Source organism: Corvus hawaiiensis, chromosome 4 (assembly GCF_020740725.1).
Source record: "Corvus hawaiiensis isolate bCorHaw1 chromosome 4, bCorHaw1.pri.cur, whole genome shotgun sequence".
NCBI classification, from domain to species: Eukaryota; Metazoa; Chordata; class Aves; order Passeriformes; family Corvidae; genus Corvus; species Corvus hawaiiensis.
The window spans coordinates 64,825,541-64,839,556 of NC_063216.1; the positions used below are offsets into that span (position 1 = coordinate 64,825,541).

Sequence of the window (14,016 nt, forward strand, 5' to 3'; positions counted from 1 at the left end):
GATGCTGCACTCAGCCAGCATTACCCTACCAGGGCAAACACCCTTGTTAAGGCACCTGCATGCTTTAACAGGGGAGCGGTGCTTTGGTGATGCTCCCTAAAGAACAGCACACAAAGGAATACTTAAAAAACCAGATGATTAGCACATTAAATACATTGTCACAGAACATAGGGACCCAGCTATAAAACACGTAGCATGAACATTACAAGTGAACACAAAAGGATGGCAATGTACCTTTGAAGTACACGAGATGGTAGAGGGACCTATGCATTCTGACAGCAGCAAAAAACCTCTGGTGATCAGGGCTGTGGGACAGACAGCGGCCTCAGTGTGCTGGAAGTCAAACACAAAATCCCAAATGCACCCCACCTAGGGAAAAAAAAACCACCTAGAACAATTGACCACACATCATAATTAAGCATTTAGTTGTTAAATTAATAAATTCTGCAGGTATAATCCTGCCTCTGAAGCACTGGAGGTCCAAATAAGGTCTTGAAAATACTTCAGCTTCCTCTTTCACCTTGTGATAGAGGAGATGAGGTATGAAAGTTCAGAAGAGACTGCAGCAGAACATTAAATGTTTTGAAAAACATACTTTTTTCTTATATTTTTGCGTTTCAGAAAACAGCCTTGGTTGATTTAGTGGTAACATTAGAGATCTAAATTAACTAATTTTTAATGTGTTCAGAAAGACAAGTGTATCTTTGCAGGGTGAACAAAATCTACTTTTATTACCAGTTTTTGTAAAGAACTCATTTAACTTGGATAATGCAACCACACCTAGGGAAAACCTGTGGTCTTGCAGGGCATAGTTTTCAATGCAAACAGTCCCAAATCATCTGCCTGACTGAATGATACTTTGGAGACTTCAGGTCCCAAAATAATTTCCTGTAAATTCACCCATGAAAACACCTCATTTGGGTCTCACAGTAAATCACAATTTAACTTATGTCAACAGTAACAAGCTATTTAATGTCTCTACACCAATGAAATAGATGGACAAGAAGCAGAAACTGGGAACCCAAGTTTGGAAATTGTGTCAAAACTTTTATGCAGCGATCATTTTATTTCTCCTGTATTAAACAGACTGGACAAACATTTTACACATGTTCAAAAAAGGCAATGGTTTAAGTAAACCTGTCTGCTGTTATTTTAAACTACCAAAACATTGTAGTTCAGCCAGTAAATCTTATGATATATTCCATGTACCAAATGGACTGTCAGAAAATGAAAACAAGTCTCTTATTTTTTTTCCATGGTCATTCTCACATGCTGATGTTACACACTTTTGAAGACTCAAGTCCTTCCAAGCTCCATTTTTTGCTACTGCCTCACATTTCCCTTTAGAGAGGATGATGCATTCTGTAAAGCCATCTTTAAAGCAAGAAGTCAGCACAGGCATTTGTCCCAAATCCTTTGATAAACCTTGCAATTCCCTTGGTACTTTGTAACTAAATTTGCCATTGGTCTGCTTGGTAAGAAAAGGATGGTATTTGTACTACTGTGTTTTAACTAAGGGAAGACTTAACTGAAATCAAAATGCGAAACAGAAGCTGTATATTACTGTATTAAATACAGGAACAGACAAAACCAGGTCTACATGTCAGTTCACTCGTCTGTTTACTGTACTGGACAACATTTGAACTCTAACTCAGACTACCTCTCCCTCAAAATATATTTTGTTTTCCCAAACATTATGCATAAGAATAACTCTCCCAAAGATCTTTTAAGTACACAAATCATAATACCTCAGAGAACTTCAGAAAAAAAAAATGCAGACAGCTACACAGTTTTATGTACATCCCAGAAAAATACTACAGCATAAAAATAACAAACAGGATGGATTTCTACCTAATTAGGACATTAGTTTTACTTGAACAGGATGCCTGCCTGTGATTAAATGATACACACGCAGGGCTGTTGCACCTGGTCACTACTGGAAATCAATAGTCCTCTTAGTTCCCTTTGATGGCCTTTCCTAGCACTGGTTCAAAAAACCAAGACAAGATTTATGATCCTTTCAGAATGCTATGTAAGCTCTATTAACAATTTAAGTGGAGACAATCTATGGTGCAGATTTGTCTGTGAATTCTGCACTTGGAACGAGTTCAGCATCACATGTATCAGTGTTATGAAGTAAAAGCACCACTTCTTATCCTTTAATGCCAGCAATGGATGACATCAGACTGCCAGGTGCTAACACCACCACAGCATTATCCACACTGACCTTATTCTTCATTGCACACATCTCTGGTGCGCCTGCTCCACATTGCCATTGGCTGCCACACTGCTTCTCTGCCCCTTCCTGTCCTCAAAGGGTGGGCAGCAATTCTATCCCAGTAGCAAAAAGAGGGAGATGCTGCTGATTATTTATGGAAAATTTCCTTTTCCTAGTCCATCAGAAATACTTGGGCTGTAAAGACACCTTTTCTGGCAGTAGTATTGTTAAAGGGATATCATACATCAGGTTGCCAAACCAAAACAAATCAGAGCACGGTTAATAAAAAGTATTTACAATGTTTGAACCCTGTCTGGGACTACCAAAACATTTGACGAAAGAGTAAGTACACATTTCCAAGCCTTTTGTTTAAGTTCAGCTTACAGTACTGGCAATTTTCCCTTGTCAAGAAAAGGGACAGAAATGCCAATGGCAAATTCTGCTTGGCCTGGCAGAGTTGCTCTCTGTGCTTAGAACACAGCTCAGGTTACCCTTGTGTCCAAGCTTGGTTAAAGCTCAGATGTTATCAAACTACTCAGTACTACATCACTTCCTCTGAAATTTATTTCCACATTTTCACAAAACATCTTTTGTTGACATTCTGCAAACAACACTATCCAATAAGGTGCCGATTTTTTCTTCCTGTGGAGTAACTTTGTACACCTGCAGAAAAAAAAAGAACAAGAAAAACAGGAAATATGTATGAGGAAGAAAAAAACTGATGACATACCTTCTAAAAATATGTACACAAGAAAAGATTATTCCCCTCTTCCCCACTTTTACATTGGAAATTCCTACCTTCTTGTGACTACAAGACAAAATTTGGACTGAAGCAAATTCTGAAACTGCAAGAACAAGGAAAGCTATGAAACTGAATGAGAGTAGCACTTCTAACTCCACATGTTAAATGCTACGATTTGTTCAATTTTATTCATATGTCTCCTATCAATACTTTGACAGACATCATAACGATTATTTAAGTTACTTGAATTTTATCATGTAGGACACATATGCTTCAAAATACCTATTTAGCATGTGGTAATCTGTTAAGAGCATACATGCCCTAAGACAGCTCCTAACAGCTAATTGACATGTTTTTACTTTAACCACCCCTACTGGGACTATCTATGTACTTAAGATTATGAAACTGCTCAGGACTGAAATTTTTAATTAAATGCATATTTGCCTGAGAAAACAGGAAGAAAAAGTGCTTGGATGGTAGGCAGCAATTTGGAATTTATTTTTATGGTCAAATTCCCTGACAACATTAATAATTTGAAGACTTAAACTTTGTGATGTTAGGGTGTGACAACTAAAACTTGTTTCAACTAAAAAATTCTAAGAAATAATCAAGGTCCACTTAAAATGAGTTGTCCACTTGTGCTAAAGAAATACAGATCCTAAGTTAATTATGTCTGTTGATATTCAATCAGACAACTAAATAAACTATCCCTTTTCTCCATGTCAGTCTTCTCTTTTGGCTACACACCTTTTTAACTTTGGCAGTGTCTGTTAGTTGGGGGAGCTCATCTAGGGAAACCTGCTCGCCTTCCACCTGAGATGCTATATCCGCCAGATTTACAGTCTTGTCTCCATCCACAACCAGCACAATGAGTACTGCTGTGTCGCTGTCTGAAATGCCAAACTTTTTAAATGCATCTGAAATCTGAGAAAAGATAAAAAAAAAATTAAAATATTATGAGTCACTTTCTGACTACATATAAGGAACCTTTTCAGTTACTGTGTCAGATACACCAAGAGTATAAATTGACAGACATTTTACATTAATGGAATTCTGACAAGCTACAAACCGTAACAGCATATTAGCGTTATTAAAAATAACAGTAGCTTCTACTAGTAGCCAGGTAGGCTGTTAAATGAATACATGTACTTAGTTTGGATGTGTGGATCTTAGCAAGCTTTTCTGGCAAAAAAGAAATTTGTTCAATAAATCTTACATTGTTGCTTGGTGAAAGGCTGAAAATAATTTCTGCATAGAGTGTTCTGGTCTTCATTTTACCTATCTTCTGTAGATGCACTGCTTTGTTGGCTGCCACAAGAATCTGAAAAGGATCTACAATCTGTAAAACACAACAGAAACAGTTATACAGAATTTTAACATACTGTTTTGAAATATGAAAAAAATCCTGACCACTTCATTTTTATAGCCTAATTCTAACAAAAAAGGAGTAGATTCTAAAACTATTTATGGGTTTAAATGAGAACAAAGGCACCAGATAGTCGATTCTTGACAGCATGAATCAGTTAGCATTAGAGTTTACACATGAAGCAGATTTAAACCGCTCCACCAAGCAGGATGTGAAACGAATCAAGACAACAATTGCTTTGGCCAATCCTGCCAATGCTGTGTTTTACACAGACCAACCCTTCTGCTGTAGGACATAGTAATGAAATCAAAGGAGGGCATTTGCGCAGAGCCTGGAGGACGCGCAAAGCAACTCGTGGGACAGCGACTGAGAGCACGGGTCGTCCTTCACTGAGCTCCCCCGAGGATTTCCACACCGACAGGGCGGCACACGCGTTCACTCACCATCGCGGGGTTTATCAGTGCTCCGTCAATGGATCCTTCCATGGCTTTTTTCCGCAGAGCAGCGGCATTTTTCACGTGCTGGAAGAGGAGCAGCGTGACACTGCGGCCAGGGAACAGCTCCAGCCGGTGCGTTCGCTCCATCCCGGCCGCCCCAGGGTATCAGTGGCACGGAGGCGCCGCTCGTCCCGTGGACAACGCAGCGCTACCGACACGCGGCCACTCAGACCGGGGGCTCAGCGCTTCCGACAGGAATCCCCAATGTCCGGGCCCCGCCACAGCCGCTGCCCCGCGGCCCTTCCCGCCCGGCCGGGTGCCGCCCCTCGCCTCTCGCCCCTCCCCGGAAGGGCGGCGCCATCGCGGCCGGCGCGGAGCCGGCATGGAGCGGGCCGAGGCCTACGGCTTCTCGGGCGCTCTGAGCGGCGCCTTCCTGCTGTCGTGCCTGCTCTTCGCGGCCGTCAGCCGCCGACAGCGCGGGCCCTACATGGACGAGGTGTTCCACGTCCCGCAGGCGCAGGCCTACTGCCACGGCCGCTTCCTGCAGGTCAGGGAGGAACTCATCCTTGCAGCAGCAGTGTAACAGCCGCTCGGGGTCGAGGGTGGCCGAAGGCGGGTTTTGTACCGGGGTGGAGGAGCAGCGCGCCTGGCAGCGCACACGGAGTTCAGAACCCTCCGGACAACAATGCCAGGAGCTGTCTGGGCCTCCGGGCCGAGCGAAGGGGCCGTGGCGGGGTGGGGTAGCCGGGCCGCTGTGTCGGGAGCGCTCCGTAACGCTGTGTGTGTCGCGTCGCAGTGGGACCCCATGATCACCACGCTGCCCGGCCTGTACCTGCTCTCGGTGGGAGTGGTGAAGCCCGCGGCGTGGCTCCTCGGGTGGACGGGAAGCGTGGTGTGCTCCGTGGGAATGCTCAGGTTCATCAACCTCCTCTTCAGTGCTGGGAACTTCTATTTACTGTATTTGCTTCTGTTCAAGATCCATCAGAAGAATAAGGTACGGTCAGAGTAAAATAATTTTATGCACTTGTACAAGCAGCTTTGATGGCTTAGTGTATGTTCCCTTCACTACATATGTGAGCTGTTCTCAGTTTTCTGTAACTGCAAGTACCACCACCAGTTTGGCCAAGAAGACACATTCCTATTCTCTAATTTTTTTTAATATCTTTTTTCTCGTACAAGGTGCAGTCCTCTAAAATTTCATTCTTGCGCATAACTACAGGGAGTCCCATTGAAATAAAAGTTAGTACATATGCAGACTTATTATCCGAAGGTCTGAATGCTCATCTACTTGGGATTACTAGGAGTCCTCACAGAGCTTGAACAGCAGCTCCTCAGCTGCTCTGTGAGCAGCCTGTGTTGTTTATGTGGACTTCTTCTTCTTCAGCTGCAGGCATTTGATTTTGTCCGTGTTGAATTACATCATATTTTTGTTATCCCATTCCTCCAGCCTGTGTGGGTGACTCTGGATGACACCTGTACTCTTTAGTAAATTGCCTGGTCCCACCCATGTAGTGTCAACTACAGACTTGATGACAGTGTACTCTCACTGCTTTCTTGTCTTTGATAAAGACATTAAACAGGACAGGTCCCAGTACAGATCCCCGTGGTACTTGGGTTGTTACTGTCCTTTGGGTAGAGTGTGACCAGTTCACCATCCAGCCAGTTTTTACCTGTCTAGCTGTCCGTACATCATACCGTAACAGTTCAGCTTGGATACAAGAATGCTATATATTTAAAATTCTGGAGCATCCACCACTGCAGTAAATAGATGGTTTTAGTGGTTAATGGCTTCTTTAAAATCCTTCATGTTAGTAAAGTTACTCAGTTTAACTTTTAACCTTAAAACATTTTTTCCTGTTCCCTGATAACTGAAGGATTCCTTTACTATAAAGAAAATTTCTTTTGGTGTATTTTCTTAGAGAAACCTCTTCATTTTTAAGCACATGATAACACTACAGAATTAGATCAGATAAATTGTTTCCACTTTTAATTTTATACTTGGAAGTGGAAACATAAATGTAAGAAAAAGTTTCATGACAGTAGTCTAAGCATTAAGTAATACTTGGACACTTCGTTGACCTCAGCATTTTCTCTATTCCTCTTTCCTGTAAGGTGGTGAGTGGCTATTTCACCCCACACTACATCATTCAGAAACATCATGCAACATTTTATCATGTTGTGGTTTGTGGTGTATCATGTAGTGAGTGGGATGATTGGGAAGAGTTTTTAACTGCATGTCTCCTACCTTTTTTAAAGTTTCTTTTCTGACTCATGAATTATAATGAGGATAAATAATAAAAGCTGCATTAAAGATCAGAAACTTGGAGATGACCTCTCTGTGGACTGGGTTCAAGAGAGGTGATAGTAGAGGCACAGAATGGTGCTGTCTCACAGATAAACAGAATCTCATTATGAGATTGCAGGGGCATAAACCATTGATTTTACTTTCTTCTGCCTATTAGTGCAGCCTTTTTATCCAAGGTATGGGGGCAATTATGCTCCCACCATGATTTTAATGCCACAAATACGTGCACACCTGACATGTGAAAGAAGTTGGTGTATTTTTGTTGCCATATTTTTAACTCACCTGCAGTAATGTTTTGTACTTTCCACTTGGATTTTAACATTGTGTAACTGTATTAACATCACAGGAGCTTAAGAAATATATAGCATTTGTGCAATAATGGAAACAAAGAGCATAGGAGATGTTATATTGTGTTAATGGAATTCTCAAGAATGATACTAGTTTTCTTTTAATTTATTATTTTATTAGACATTGTCTAACCACATTTTTCTGCTTCTTTTTTAGGCTGTGTCTGGTTTCCAGAGAATCTTGTCTACATTAACTCTTGCAATGTTTCCCACCCTTTATTTTTTTACATTCCTTTATTATACAGATCCAGGATCAGTATTTTTTTCTCTCTTTTCCTATTTAATGTGCCTTTATGGTAACCATAAAACTTCTGCTCTCCTTGGATTTTGTGGCTTCATGTTTCGTCAGACGAATATTGTGTGGACAGTTTTTTGTGCTGGAAATGTTGTTGCAGAGAAGCTAAATGAAGCCTGGAAGATTGAGTTGCAGAAAAAGAAAGATGAAAAGATTTCTTCCAGGAAAGGATCATTTTCCGATTTGACCAGAATACTGCAGTTTCTTGTTGAATATCTCACATCACCTAAAAACTTAGTTACACTTAGTGCTTTAACTTGGCCATACATCATATTAGTATCTCTGTTCTTTGGTTTTGTCTTTATCAATGGTGGAATAGTTGTTGGTGATAAAAGTAGTCATGAAGCCTGTTTGCACTTTCCTCAGCTGTTCTATTTTCTGTCCTTTACAGTTTTTTTTTCATTCCCTCATTTATTGACCCCTACTAAAATCAGGAAATTCCTTTTGTCATTGCGAAAGCACCCTGTGCAGTATAGCTTAATTGCTGTCATCTCTTTATTCCTGATCTGGAAATTTACCTACGTCCATAAATATTTACTAGCAGATAACAGACACTATACATTTTATGTCTGGAGAAAAGTGTTCCAAAGACATGAGCTTGTAAAATACCTGTTAGTTCCATTCTATATATTTGCTGGCTGGAGTTTTGCTGATACACTAAAATCAAAATCGATATTCTGGATCTTAATGTATTTTGTATGTTTATTAGCAGTCACAGTTCCTCAAAAATTGCTAGAATTTCGTTACTTTATTTTGCCATTCTTAATATATAGGCTCAATATTCCATTTCTGTCACTATATAGACAACTTCTGGAGCTGGCTTTTTACATTTTAGTAAATGCTGTTACCTTTTATCTTTTTCTAAACAGAACATTCAAATGGGAAAATAGTGATGAAGTACAGAGGTTTATGTGGTGACTTTTTTTTTGGTACTTTTATACCTGTAGGAAAACACGATTCTGTTTCAGGACTGGACTCTGGAATGAAACAATGTCTTTTGCATCATGTAAGGACTGTTTTCCCTAGTTGGAATTGGGAAGTAAGCTCTTTGCTTATATTGTTGCAACCAAATGCAAGATCTGTTATAATGTGAAGATACTCCAGATGTTGAATTCATGAGAATTTTAAAATTCAATATGAGGGGAAATGTGAGAACACCTTTCTGTAACTACTGTAAAATAAGGGAGATGTTTACTGTCATTTTTCATGATAATAAAGTATTATATGACATGCCCTTGAAGGAATAACAGTTTATAAGTATGTTTCAGAGGTTTCTCTTTTAAAAAAGAAGGATTTCAGTATTCAACCTTTTTGTTTATTTATCTGTGTGCATATTTATTCCTCAGATCAGGCCATTTCCTTCTAGGTTTACTAGTTGTCAGGTATAAACCACTGCTAAAGTACAATGTTTTCAAAACCTCCTATGTCTCACTGAGTTTTCATCACTTTTTTGTCAGTAAATGCTTACATTAGTTTTATAAACAGAATGTAGGCTCTTAAATCATTAGAGCATTTTGAACATTTTATTTCAAACTGGTATTTAGAAAACACAGTGGAGGCTGTGTGCGTTCTTTGAGGCAATAAATGTTACTGTACAAGAAAAGATAAATTGCAGTTGATTATGTGACCTATAAGAAGGGGAGTAATTTACAGATGTCAGACTGTAACATGCAGTGGATTGCAGCCTCTTAAATAATTGAGCTTTTATGTCCTGTGGTTCTGGGCTTACAGGTGTGTGCTGAAATCAGCTCTTGAGTGCACTCCTGAGTTGCACTGAGTATTTCAAAGATCTTTGATGTGTAATCTTCAATAAGTACTAATGGCATTACTGAACTAGTCTTTTAAGTATTTTTCATGTTTATACAAACTTAATGGAACTTGAGTGTATATATTTTGTTTTACAAAGGCAAAATGCAATGTATATATACATATATGTATGTATATGTATTTAAAAGCATCTAGTGTGCATTATCAGAAAAAATGAAGCCTGTAATGGTTCCTGTCAGTAATGACTTTCTTAAGTCTGAAAAATATTTGATTGCTAAAGTGTGTGGCAGAGGAGGGTGGTGTCCAAAACTTCAGGTACTGTGTAGCCTCTTTAAATTCGTTATTGTTCTGTAATGAAAATACTGCAGCCAGATCTGTGCAAACATCATATTATCGGCACTCAAGTCACTCTGAAATGGAATTGTTTTTCAAGGGGTCAGTACTGGTGAGTTGCAGACTCAGGTCAATACTGTTACTGCTTCCTTTTACAACATTAAGACATTAAGATCAGTGTCCTGGCTCCAGTTCCTTCCCTGTACTAACACTGTGGGTGTGGTGAGCTCAGATTCTGATCAGTGCCTTCGCAGCCCTGTTTCTCCTAAGGAAATCCTCAAGCCACTCTTCAATGAGTAGGTGTGTTTGTATTGAATTTAAGATATCTGCCAGGTCACTCTTTGCTTCTTGGCCTTTTGCCAGCCTGGTAATTTGTTGTCAATGTGTACCGTAGGGAACACCATTTTCAATCATTCCCTATTTGCTTCTTCAAATTGAAGGGACAAGAGAAACCTGAAATGGGTTGCTTTTGAAGAATCCAGCATGGTTCTGGCCGAGTCCAGATACTGTGTTGCGATTTCAGTGTCACAGATTTGGGAGGGGAAGTCTTGCCTGCCTTCTGCTTCCAATTTTGTTTTTGTGTGCCATGCCAATAAAATTATAAGATAAAGAGCATTTGCTGCCTTGAGTACAACTTCATTTGTGCCCTGAAATACTGAGTTGGAATGGTAACATGGGAAGGCATGGGGCTCTGTCTAGTATTCTAAATTGTATCTTAGATCTGAGGGTTTTCTCTGGTTTTACATTGGGGAGCAGGTGTCCATTCCCTTGAGGAAAAGAAAATTCCCTTGCAGAGATCCCTGTGTAGTCCACAGGTGTTTTGTCCAGCATGTCTGTAGTTACTGGTTTCAAATACCTTTGATGATCAACACTGTTGAGAGACTGTTAGGCTTCCTACTTTTAACAGAAGTAGAAGCTGTGTTTCAAGTGAAAAGAGCTGGCTTAAACATGTACAACTTAAAAAGTTCTTTTTTGTAGTGAAAAGTGAATGCAAAAAGTCCACCAAAATTTAGAGCACAATACCTTTCTAATGAGCTCCACCCCAGGAGACACTAGAAAAATTACACAGAGAGATGCCTGTGACCTGTTGGGGCTGTTTAACCAGTATTATGAAATGGCATAATATTTTGTAATGGAATTTATCACTATACTTACAGATTTTAATTTAAAAGTACAATTATGCTTAATATGTTTTGCTCATTTGAAAGCAGGCTGAGCTGATAAAAGTTTATTTAAAGAGGGAAGTTGATGAATTACTAAAGTATGAAAGGAGAAGGTATTTGTAGAATAAAGCTATGTTTTTACTTTTGCCTATGAGCCTGGTAATATTGCAGGTAATATTCAATGTTGGCCAAGTCAGTCCAGAAATCAGGGTGGTTATATTTGTATCAGAATTGGTCATAAAGAAAGGTCTCCAAATTCCGTCAGTATTTCCTAGAACTTTGACAAATAGCACTAGCACTATTGAAATTCATTGAAAAATGGATTTTAGTATTTTGCTCCTGAAATATTATCTAGTTTATTAGCTGTTTTCCTTGAAGACATGCAGAAAGGGTTGTATTTATCCTGCTTTATGTTGCCAAGGTCTTCTAGATTCAATAGAACCATAATTGCTTACTTTAGGTTAATTCTCAGCAGGTGTCATTTGGCAATGAAATGTCTTAAAACAGCTTTAAAACGTTCAGGTCTTGTAAATTTTATTAGTTACTAATTTAGAATGAAGTCACACTAATTTCTTAAAGTATCCAAGGTAAAACCAAAAATGGCATAGCTAACATTTCTATAATGGCTGCTTAAAAAAAAGGGCTCAGTTTTTTTCTTAGAGAGAAAGATGATTTTTCAGTAACTGTTGGAATAATAAAAATAGCTGAATAGTCACAGCATGGCTGAATTGTTTTGAAGTGGGGGGAAAAAATACAAATAGTTGAACAATTTTTTTTCTTTCAGTTAAAAAAATGTTGTTATTCATCAAGATAGGAAGTTTGATAATCCTTTATGCTGTGAACTGCATTTCCTGCTATTTGTGAGCATTCTATATTTCATTCCTTTTAACTTCTTTGACAACAAATGTTCATGTTCAAAATTAGCAAGAATTTTATATCATAAGCGATGCTGAAATATTTTTTAATCTGTTAATTTTCTAGAGGGTTGATAAATAAGATGGATTACTTCTGTTAGAAAGTAAGGAAAAAGTATTCTGTAGTGTCTGGGGGCGGTTGGTTTTTGTCCTGTTAATGCAGCTCTGATGTTTTCTGTTGTTCACAAGGTGGCAGTCCTGTGCTGTCTTGTTGAGGTGACCAAGTGCTTAGTGCAATGCTGCTTGAAATCATAATGTTGTTCCAGCAACACTTTGATAATTAGAATATTTCAAGTTCTCTCATGGCTGGTTGCTTGTTTTAGTAACTGATTTAGCTATAATATCATTGTTAATTTTAAATGCGTATAGTATGTTAAGTTCTATTAATCTTAAAAGTGTCTCTGGCATTTTTTTCTGTTTGGGAAATTTTCATATCTGCTCTAAGAGAACAAAATGAAACTCGAAATCCTACTGTTGTAAAGATGTCATTGTTTTTAGCAGATTAGCAGATTTCCTTTTGGTGTTTTATTATTAAATTTCACAGTATTTTTACTTTCTTTGCATATTCATTCTATTTGTTTCTGTCTAAGAAGAAAAAAAACTGAAGGACAAATTGAGGAAAGCAGAGTAATTATGCTTTTGAGACTGACACATGGTGATTTTCTAAAATATTCACTCTTATTTGGGTGATGCACATTCAAACTATAAATGTTCAAGTGTCTGTTGGCCCTATAGTAGTCAGTATACCTTCTTTTAAATGTGTCATCTAGTTTTTGCGTAATGAAAAATTGTAAAGCCCAATCCATGAAAATGCTTCTAATTATCTTAAACTTTGTCTATATTCAGCATCCTAATTTTTTCCCCTGAAAAACTTTGCTCTCTTTGCTTATCCCTTGTTAGATAAGACATGCTTTTTATTTTCAATTCAGTGACATTCGTATGTTACCTGAGGCACGTTTTATAAAAAACCATCCTTCTTAAAAGTATGCTTTAGACGAATGCAGATAATTGGTGTTGCTAACAAACATCCTTTTGCCAACAAAAAGGATCTCTCCATGAGACAGAAATACTAATCTACCTAGCCATGTGTAGCTAAAATGCCCTTAATTTGCCAGTTTTTCTGCTTGATCTCAGAATATGTTTGGGACCTCACGCTGTTCCTTCAGCTTCAGGGATAGCTGGGATACAAGGAGCAGGAAGCAAGAGGAAAAACATTTCTGCAGATCACTGTCATTGCAGTGCTGCCGTAGCTGGGAGCGTGCAAGGCTGCCAGGAGCAGGAATGAGTGGGTGCTTTTGGGGGTTAGAGGGCACCACTGTACTTAGCAGAGCACTGTGGCTGGCTAAAGCATGAGGTGATAGGGGAGAGCTGCTTGCCATACTTGAGTGGGAAAGTCTTCAGCTGCAAGAAGAATCTGCTTGTTGCTAGGGCACAGGGAGAATGATCCTCTGAAATCTGACAGTGAACTGGTTTGTTGGAAGATGTTTTAGTGCTTCACTGTGCATCTGTAAATAAAAACACTGTTCTTGCAGTGTTCAGGAAATATGAGCTTGAAACACAGCTGTGTGTCACAAATGGGGAAGGGGTTGCTTTCATTTTCATGGAATCATAGAATCATTAAGGTTGGACAAGACTCCTAAGACCATTGAGTCCTCCTATCAACCCAGTACTACCTTTTTCACCACTAAACCATCTCCCCAGCTGCCACATTTGTGCACCTTTTTAACCCTTGGAGGGATGGTGATTCCACCACTTCCCTGGACAGCCTGTTTCAATGCCTGACTACCCTTTCCATGAAGAATTTTTTTGTAATATCCAATCTGAATTTAAGGCCGTTTCATCTGGTCCTCTCACTTGTTATGTGGGAGAACAGACCAACTCCAACCTGGCTACAACCTTGTTTCAGAGACAACTTTCAGACACCTCCTTCAGACCTGTAAGTTTATTATATGTAAATCACATTTTCCTGCATTTTTCTGTGATTCCCATTTGATTCCCATCAAATCTCAAAGCATTGTCTGGCTAATTTTCACATTGTCAGTTGCCCAGATACTTTAGTGGGTTTATAATACAAAATTGATGTATCTTAAAAAATAAACATCATTAAAGCAGTCTTTCCCATGTGGTTT

The 14,016-nt window shown here is 39.1% G+C and overlaps 2 protein-coding genes across 2 annotated transcripts; one reads left to right on the forward strand and one right to left on the reverse strand.

Annotated features, from left to right (window-relative positions):
• Window positions 1-2,764: 2,764 nt before the first annotated feature.
• Window positions 2,765-5,091, reverse strand: TPRKB (TP53RK binding protein). The gene is made up of 4 exons (XM_048300990.1): window positions 4,770-5,091; window positions 4,177-4,299; window positions 3,708-3,884; window positions 2,765-2,881 (listed from the first exon to the last, which is right to left on the reverse strand). The coding sequence occupies exons 1-4, from the start codon at window positions 4,908-4,910 to the stop codon at window positions 2,795-2,797; spliced, it is 528 nt and encodes a 175-aa protein (XP_048156947.1). The 5' UTR covers window positions 4,911-5,091; the 3' UTR covers window positions 2,765-2,794.
• Window positions 5,092-5,108: 17 nt separating this feature from the next.
• On the forward strand, window positions 5,109-10,425 carry ALG10 (ALG10 alpha-1,2-glucosyltransferase). Its single transcript, XM_048300989.1, has 3 exons — window positions 5,109-5,310; window positions 5,560-5,757; window positions 7,573-10,425. Exons 1-3 carry the CDS (start codon window positions 5,146-5,148, stop codon window positions 8,626-8,628), a joined length of 1,419 nt encoding a protein of 472 aa, XP_048156946.1. The 5' UTR covers window positions 5,109-5,145; the 3' UTR covers window positions 8,629-10,425.
• Window positions 10,426-14,016: the final 3,591 nt, after the last annotated feature.

Bases quoted from the DNA above. Each gene is read 5' to 3' on its own strand.
- ALG10 (XM_048300989.1), top strand. From the start codon at position 5,146: ATGGAGCGGGCCGAGGCCTACGGCTTCTCGGGCGCTCTGAGCGGCGCC. The intron at 5,311-5,559 runs GTCAGGGAGGAA...GTCGCGTCGCAG, and splicing joins GCCACGGCCGCTTCCTGCAG to TGGGACCCCATGATCACCAC. The intron at 5,758-7,572 runs GTACGGTCAGAG...CTTCTTTTTTAG, and splicing joins AGATCCATCAGAAGAATAAG to GCTGTGTCTGGTTTCCAGAG.
- TPRKB (XM_048300990.1), bottom strand. From the start codon at position 4,910: ATGGAGCGAACGCACCGGCTGGAGCTGTTCCCTGGCCGCAGTGTCACG. The intron at 3,885-4,176 runs GTAAGATTTATT...ATCTTTTCTCAG, and splicing joins GCCTTTCACCAAGCAACAAT to ATTTCAGATGCATTTAAAAA. The intron at 2,882-3,707 runs GTGTGTAGCCAA...TTTTTTCTGCAG, and splicing joins ACACTGCCAAAGTTAAAAAG to GTGTACAAAGTTACTCCACA.